The 8,380-nt window shown below is 51.7% G+C and overlaps 1 protein-coding gene across 1 annotated transcript; it reads left to right on the top strand.

Annotated features, from left to right (window-relative positions):
- The first annotated feature begins 760 nt into the window (after positions 1–760).
- SOX9 (SRY-box transcription factor 9) lies at positions 761–6,135 on the top strand. The gene is made up of 3 exons (XM_021670886.2): positions 761–1,560; positions 2,457–2,710; positions 3,288–6,135. Exons 1-3 carry the CDS (start codon positions 1,130–1,132, stop codon positions 4,130–4,132), a joined length of 1,530 nt encoding a protein of 509 aa, XP_021526561.2. The 5' UTR covers positions 761–1,129; the 3' UTR covers positions 4,133–6,135.
- Positions 6,136–8,380: the final 2,245 nt, after the last annotated feature.

Genomic DNA, 8,380 nt, shown 5'->3' with positions numbered 1-8,380 from the left:
TCAGAGTTCAAGGTCGGTGTGGCGCGGGGCGGCCCCGAGAGCGCGGGGCTCCTGCGGCGTCGCCAAGGCCGCTGCTGCCAGCCTTCTCGGGGACTCAGCGTTGCTTTCCATTGACTCCCTTTGCAAAAGCTCAGTCGAATCCTGACCGGCCGCACCAGCCCCGGCGAACCTGAGCATGTTAATCTATTTATATGGATTACTTCGGAGGAACAGCGGGCGTTGAGTCACCAAAACATTTGCTTCAAAAGACTATTTCTAAGCACTTTTGCAGGCAGGCAGGCAGGCTCCAGGCGCGCAAACTCGGCTACGCATTAAGGATCAGCTGCCTTCGAATACTGCAAACTCCAGCTAAGTCCCCGGTGCCTCGGAGAGAGCGGTGAAAAGAAATATCGGAGGTGGGGGTAGATCCCAGTCTAGACACACACACTTGCACACACGCACACACAAAGATTCGCGTAGAGAAGGCACTAAAATTCTGGCATTCCGAGAGTACGACAAACTTACACACTTGAAGTCCCGGGTCCCCCGCCTTCCCCGCAGCACCCCCGCCCCCACTACCCCACCGTCTACCCTTTGGCTGCGCTCCCCTCCCCTCCCCTCCCCTCCCGTCTCGACACCCAGCCCAGTGCCACAATCCTCCTCCCTCCCCCAAAATCGGGTCCAATCAGCTGCCTGCCAACCCTGGGACTGCCGCGCTGTGATTGGCTGAAGTCTCTAAGGTGAGGCGGGTATTTATTGAGGAGACCCTGGGCTGGGAGTTGGAGAGCCGAGAGCGGAGCTCGAAACCGACTGGAAACTTTAGTGGCGCGGAGACTAGCCAGTTTCAACCCCGGAAACTTTTCTTTGCAGGAGGAGAAGAGAAGGGGTGCAAGCACCCCCACTTTTGCTCTTTTTCCTCCCCTCCTCCTCTCCAATTCGCCTTCCCCCACTTGGAGCGGGCAGCTGCGGACTGGCCACCCCGTGCCCTCCTAAGTGCCCGCCGCCGCAGCCGGCCACCGCGCCAGCCTCCCTGGGAGCCGCTCGCTCCGCGTCCGGGCAGCCGAGGGGAGAGGAGCCCGCGCCTCGAGTCCCCGAGCCGCCGCGGCTTCTCGCCTTTCCCGGCCACCCGCCCCCTGCCCCGGGCCCGCGTATGAATCTCCTGGACCCCTTCATGAAGATGACCGACGAGCAGGAGAAGGGCCTGTCCGGCGCCCCCAGCCCCACCATGTCCGAGGACTCCGCGGGCTCGCCCTGCCCATCGGGCTCCGGCTCCGACACCGAGAACACGCGGCCCCAGGAGAACACGTTCCCCAAGGGCGAGCCCGACCTGAAGAAGGAGAGCGAGGAGGACAAGTTCCCCGTGTGCATCCGCGAGGCGGTCAGCCAGGTGCTCAAGGGCTACGACTGGACGCTGGTGCCCATGCCAGTGCGTGTCAACGGCTCCAGCAAGAACAAGCCGCACGTCAAGCGGCCCATGAACGCCTTCATGGTGTGGGCGCAGGCGGCGCGCAGGAAGCTCGCGGACCAGTACCCGCACTTGCACAACGCCGAGCTCAGCAAGACGCTGGGCAAGCTCTGGAGGTAGGGGCGCCCGGTGGGGGCGGCGCGGCAGGGTGGGCATCGCGGCGGTGGGGGGGCGCTGGCCAGGGCTGGCTTTCCCCGCCCCGCCTCCTAGCGTCCGGGAGTTGCCGGTCCAAGAGCCGACTGGATCGGGGTGGGAGTAGGAACGGGGTGTAACTGGGGCTCAGAGTTTGACAAAGTTCTGGCTTTGCTCGCGGGGACGAGGAGGAGGAGGTGGTAAATGGAAGTGGGGGGGGGAGGTAGCCGGAGGATGGGCGAAGGCTGGTGGGAGACGGAAGGAGGGGCTGCCAGCCTGCTCTATGGTCGCCTGGAAGCTCAATCGGGGCGGGGGGGGAGTGAAGTTTGCCTCCCCCCACCGCCCGTTAAAACTGCACTCTGTCTTGCAGCCCCCCTACACCCATGGGGGGGCAGGGGAGAAACTGAGGTTGGAGGAGACCCCTGGCAGGAATTGGGAGGGGGAGGACGGAGGCTGATTGAAATAGGTGGGAGTATGGGGAAGGGGGTGAAAATTGGGGAGTTTCTTGCAGCTTAAGTAATTTAGGGGAAAGTTTTTAGAGGGCGTTGGGGTTGGGGGTGATAACTCTAGCAGCAAAGGTGTTTGGGGCAGCAGCAGGAGTTGTTTTCATCTCCAGCGTTTCCAAAATAGAAATAGAAGGGAAGGGGCGGGAGGGGGCGGGGAGTGACCGCTCAGGTCGGACTGCAAGAATTGATTTTTTTTTTTTTTAAGAAAAGTTATGAGCTGTGTTTGGAGGTAGGAGGGAAGATGGGGTTGTGTGCAAAGGAAACCGAGTGGTCCGGATCGCCGCCTCCTCCCCACCGACCTGACAGTTCAGCGGGTTTCACTGACCCCCCCCCTCGTTTTCTCCGTGCCCCCCGCCCCGCCCCGCCCCGCGCAGACTTCTGAACGAGAGCGAGAAGCGGCCCTTCGTGGAGGAGGCGGAGCGGCTGCGCGTGCAGCACAAGAAGGACCACCCGGATTACAAGTACCAGCCCCGGCGGAGGAAGTCGGTGAAGAACGGGCAGGCGGAGGCCGAGGAGGCCACGGAGCAGACACACATCTCCCCCAACGCCATCTTCAAGGCGCTGCAGGCCGACTCGCCGCACTCCTCCTCTGGCATGAGCGAGGTGCACTCCCCCGGCGAGCACTCGGGTGAGTCGCCCCTCGGCCCCGCGGGACACCCCACCCCCTGCCCTCCTCCTGGGAGATTCTTCGTGGAGACTTGACGCTTCTCAGGAGGGACACGCCACCCTTTGCGCCTGTCTCACTCCCCTCTCCACCCAGAGCCTAAGAGGCACCCAGACACACACGCACACACACACAAACACACACACAGACACCCCCCCTCAGTCCCAGCATCCGAAGAGATTAGTGTTTTGGGTTTTTTTTATTGGGAGGTAAAATGCCCTTACAGCCCTACGAGACCTCCCCTTTTCTTCCCTTCTTTACACCCCACCCCAAAAGCACACACAGAGCTCTTCTACAAGTAGCAATTTGGTCTTCCGGACCCTCCGGGCCCCAGACCCTCCCCTGATAAAAGGGGACTGTCCAGTGTGTACTGGAGGGTTAATCATTGGGCGACTTATCTCCGGTGCAGCGCGCCTCCCGCGCGGGTGCGGGCCCTTATTGCCCTGTCGCAGCGAGGGAGGGTCCCCGGAGGGTGCCTGAGACCAGGGCGTCTGCGCAGCCCGTGTTGACTCTCCCATGCTTGTTCTTTTATCGTCCGCAGGGCAATCGCAGGGCCCGCCGACCCCACCCACCACCCCCAAAACCGACGTGCAGCCGGGCAAGGCTGACCTGAAGCGAGAGGGGCGCCCCCTGCCCGAGGGGGGCAGACAGCCCCCCATCGACTTCCGCGACGTGGACATCGGCGAGCTGAGCAGCGACGTCATCTCCAACATCGAGACCTTCGACGTCAACGAGTTTGACCAGTACCTGCCGCCCAATGGCCACCCGGGGGTGCCGGCCACGCACGGCCAGGTCACCTACACGGGCAGCTACGGCATCAGCAGCACCGCGGCCACCCCGGCGGGCGCGGGCCACGTGTGGATGTCCAAGCAGCAGGCGCCGCCGCCGCCGCCCCCGCAGCAGCCCCCGCAGGCCCCGCCGGCCCCGCAGGCGCCCCCTCAGCCGCAGGCTGCGCCCCCTCAGCAGCCGGCCGCGCCCCCGCAGCAGCCGCAGGCGCACACGCTGACCACGCTGAGCAGCGAGCCGGGCCAGTCCCAGCGAACGCACATCAAGACGGAGCAGCTGAGCCCCAGCCACTACAGCGAGCAGCAGCACTCGCCCCAGCAGATCGCCTACAGCCCCTTCAGCCTGCCGCACTACAGCCCCTCCTACCCGCCCATCACCCGCTCGCAGTACGACTACACCGACCACCAGAACTCCAGCTCCTACTACAGCCACGCGGCGGGCCAGGGCACCGGCCTCTACTCCACCTTCACCTACATGAACCCCGCCCAGCGCCCCATGTACACCCCCATCGCCGACACCTCCGGGGTCCCTTCCATCCCGCAGACCCACAGCCCCCAGCACTGGGAACAACCCGTCTACACACAGCTCACCCGACCTTGAGGAGGCCTCCCACGAAGGGCGAAGGTGGCCGAGATGATCCTAAACAAAACCGAAGAAAGAGAGGACCAGCCAGAATTCCCTTTGGACATTTGTTTTTTTGTTTTTTGTTTGTTTTTTTGTTTTTCTTCTTCTTCTTCCTTAAAGACATGTAAGCTAAAGGCAACTCGTACCCAGATTTCCAAGACAGAAACGTGACCTATCCAAGCGCATTACCCACTTGTGGCGAATCAATGGCCAGGCCAAACCTTGGCTAAATGGACCAGCGAAATCGACGAGAAACTGGACTTTTGAAACCCTCTTGAGAGCAAGCGTGGAGGATGATGGAGAATCGTTGCGATCGGTGTGCTCAATCTCTCTGCCTTCTTGGATTTTGTAATTATTTTTTAGCAGTAATTAAAGAAAGAAGTCCTCTGTGAGGAATATTCTCTATTTTAAATATTTTTAGTATGTACTGTGTATGATTCATTACCATTTTGAGGGGATTTATACATATTTTTAGATAAAAGTAAATGCTCTTATTTTTCCAACAGCTAAACTACTCTTAGTTGAAAAGTGTGCCCTAGCTTTTCTTGCAAACAGAGTATTTTTGTACAGATTTGTTTTCTCTTACAAAAAAAAAAAAGCCTGTTGTATTAACATTTTTAAAAAATTGTGTTATGTGATCAGTTTTGGGGGTTAGCTTTGCTTAATTCCTCAGGCTTTCCGATTCAAGGAGGAGCTGCCTTAAAAAGAAAAATAAAGGCCTTATTTTGCAATTATGGGAGTAAACAATAGTCTAGAGAAGCATTTGGTAAGCTTTATCGTATATATATTTTTTACACAAGAGAAAAACACCTTGAGCCTTAAATCCATGCTGCTGGGAAATACCTGCGCTCTCTTTTAGTGCATTCTCCTGCCTTTGCTTCTTCACTACAGTCTTAAGAAAGAGGTAAAAGGCAAGCAAAGGAGACGAAATCTGTTCTGGGAATGTTTCAGCAGCCAATAATTGCCCGAGCCACTGTCCCCTGGTTGCCTGCCTGGGCCCCATGTGGAAGGCAGATGCCTGCTCTCGCTCTGTCACCTGTGCCTCTCTGAACACCAGCAGTTAACCTTCAAGACATTCCACGTGCTAAAATTATTTATTTTGTAAGGAGAGGTTTTAATTAAAAAAAAAAAAAATTCCTTTCTTTTTTTTTTAATTTTACCTTCTTTAAAATAGGTTGTTGGAACCTTCCTCAAAGGGTATGGTCATCTGTTGTTAAATTATGTTCTTAACTGTAACCAGTTTTTTTTTATTTATCTCTTTAATCTTTTTTTTTATTATTAAAAGCAAGTTTCTTTGGATTCCTCATCCTAGATCTGTATAAATGCCTTTTTGTCCATCCTTTTTTTTTCTTTGTTGTTTTTGTGAAAACAAACTGGAAACTTGTTTCTCTTTTTGTACAAATGAGAGATTGCAAATGTAGTGTATCACTGAGTCATTTGCAGTGTTTTCTGCCACAGACCTTTGGGCTGCCCTATATTGTGTGTGTGTGTGTGTGTGTGTGTTGACACAAAACAATGCGCATGTGTCATCAATATTGTGCATCTTCTCTTGGCGTGAAGGAGGCTAACCTGGAGGGGATCAGCCCACTGACAGACCTTAATCTTAATTACTGCTGTGGCTGGAGAGTTTGAGGATTGCTTTTTAAAAAAGACAGCAAACTTTTTTTTATTTAAAAAAAGATATATTAACAGTTTTAGAAGTCAGTAGAATAAAATCTTAAAGCACTCATAATATGGCATCCTTCAATTTCTGTATAAAAGCAGATCTTTTAAAAAAGATATTTCTGTAACTTAAGAAACCTGGCATTTAAATCATGTTTTGTCTTTAGGTAAGCTTTGGCTTGTGTTCGTGTTTTGTTTGTTTGACTTTTTTCCCTCCCACCCCCAAACCTTTCGTTCTCTCTGTGAAACTTACCTTTCCTTTTTTCTTTTTTTTTTTGTATATTATTGTTTACAATAAATATACATTGCATTAAAAAGAAAATGGCCCTGTAGATTTATTCACCCAGTTCTCCCGTTGGATGATTTGGCAAATTTGAGCATGAAAGACAGAAGTGCTGATTGCTGTGATGTTTTCGGTTTTTTAAGTGCACCTTTGGCAATCCTAGAAAACACGCCGAGGAAAAGACTGGGTATCTCCAAAAATCTAGGCAGAATAATCTTGCCACTCCAATAGGTCACACAGAAAATTACACGTCAGCAGTTGCCCACTCTGGCAAAACGTTTGTTGTGGTTTTCACGACCTCATGCTTCAGGGCAATAGCTGTCCCTTGTGGAGGTCAGAGGGAGTATTAGACCTGAAATCAGGAGATTGTCAGTAGACAGAATGCCAGAGGGGTGACTTGCTTCTCTGGTTTTAATATCGCAAACTTTCTGTTGCTATGAACACATATCCAAGAAATGGAGTGTCCATTTAAAAAGCAAAGGAAGCTGGAGAAAAACAAAGTCTATCGGGAGCCAGAGGGAAGTCGGTCGCATTAACCCATTAAATGATTCAGAGCCTTCCTGATTTCTCTGCAGAGACAATGAAAGGGGACGATTTTTCTGTTCCCTCCAGTTTAACTCATTCTAAGCAGATGCAAAGCCATCGTAGAAGAAATAAGACCTAATCCTGTTTTCCTTGGCCCCATTTAGATGGGGAGTTTCCAGGTTCAGAGAAATGTTCAGGTCATTTTTCATTAAATAGATTAAATCACTCCTTCCCTCCCACCCTCACATGGGCACACCTCCCCACCCCCAACCCTACACCCCAGCTGATTGGAGAGGTGTCTCTAAGGAGTCAGTCACCTTCACCCCCTCAGGCTGGTTTTACTAGTGGGCCTGTGTCTCTGACAGTCTTAACCAGAGTCCAACCTCTCTGGCGTTACCTCACATTGTCTGTTTCTGCTTATTGGATTCCTGGCTGACATCCCACACCAGAAACATGGCAACCAGGAAAATGGTAGTTATCAAATCGAGGCAACATTAGTACTCGGCCTCCTTTGCAAATTCCTTCGACAAACATTGATTGAGGGCCTGTGATCTGCGGGGGACTGTGCAAATCCCTCCCCCTTAGACATCAAATTCTGTTCCTTGTTTGTAGCCTCCCATGCGCTGAGGCCCTCCGTTCTTACAAAATCTCTATTTTTTTTTTTCCTCTTGCCAACATTCACAAAGTCCTTTTAAACAGTCTCTGTGGTGTTCACTAATTCTTGTCTACCTTAGTCGTCCTAATCCCTTTGTCTATTAAAATCAACACACACCATTCCACTGTGACCACCCCCTTCCCTAGCAAATCTGTATGTATGCTGGACTGTTCTGTCCTCTAGAATTATGCCCTTTTTCCCAGTTTGTGGCCTTTGCCAGGGACTTCTTGAAGTCGAAATGTTCTGTTCGGACATAAACTTGTTAAGGGACCTGAGGCAAGTTGTTTTGTGTTCCTGTGCCTCAGTTTCCCCTTTTGCTGAGTATGTTTATAATTCCTCCTACGTATAGCAGGGTTGTTAAGCCAGGAGCAATCTGGGAATTGACTGCATTGGAGTCTCCTGGTCTGTACAGCAGTCCCTCTGCATTAGAATTTCTGGGAGTAATATCCAGGAAAAAGAGTTTTTCATAAGCCCCCTGAGTGGCTCTGATACACAGTAAAACACGACACACAAGAGTGCTGGGAGGGAATTCCTCAGAAACCCACTCATCCCCATATCCATCAGATCTAGTCAAAGCCCAATATCGCCAGATTATAAAATATTTTGGAGGAATTTATAGTCTAAATCCAGAAGCACGGAGCTTATCACCCTGGCAACAGAAACACATTGACTAGAAACCTAGGAGAGTCCCCCACGCTGGAAAGAGCTTGGGTATAGATCCAGGGTTGTTTGTTTGTTTGCACTTAAAATAAAGCCTCTTCTTTTCTAACCATTTTAACAAAACTGGAATTTTTAGCAACAGGGAATAAAAATAAACTCTTTTCGGAATCAGCCTTTTGCTCTATTATTAAAATAGAACCATGTGGATTCACTTGAGCTGTTCGACTTTCCCACTTCAACTCCATCCTATCCCTTTCCTTCCCTGATTTCTAAACTGAATGTTTTTGAGCAGCATGGTGGTATTTTTTTTTAATTAAAGTAATTAAAGTAATTGATGAACTATCACTACAGCCAGAGATGGATTTACTATGAAACAAAGCTCAAACTTCAGCACTTCTCAAAAGCACAGGCTCCTTTTAAGACTCTAGACTTATTCTTG

This window comes from Aotus nancymaae, unplaced genomic scaffold (genome assembly GCF_030222135.1).
Source record: "Aotus nancymaae isolate 86718 unplaced genomic scaffold, 86718_ANA_hifiasm-v0.15.2.pri h1tg000089l, whole genome shotgun sequence".
NCBI classification, from domain to species: domain Eukaryota; kingdom Metazoa; phylum Chordata; class Mammalia; order Primates; family Aotidae; genus Aotus; species Aotus nancymaae.
Note: the sequence above shows the minus strand (reverse complement) of the source record. Positions and strands in the feature narration are given on the sequence as shown.

Excerpts from the sequence above, each read along its gene's own strand:
- SOX9 (XM_021670886.2), top strand. The coding sequence starts at position 1,130 with ATGAATCTCCTGGACCCCTTCATGAAGATGACCGACGAGCAGGAGAAG. Across the intron at positions 1,561-2,456 it reads ACGCTGGGCAAGCTCTGGAG|ACTTCTGAACGAGAGCGAGA; the intron begins GTAGGGGCGCCC and ends CGCCCCGCGCAG. Across the intron at positions 2,711-3,287 it reads CTCCCCCGGCGAGCACTCGG|GGCAATCGCAGGGCCCGCCG; the intron begins GTGAGTCGCCCC and ends TATCGTCCGCAG.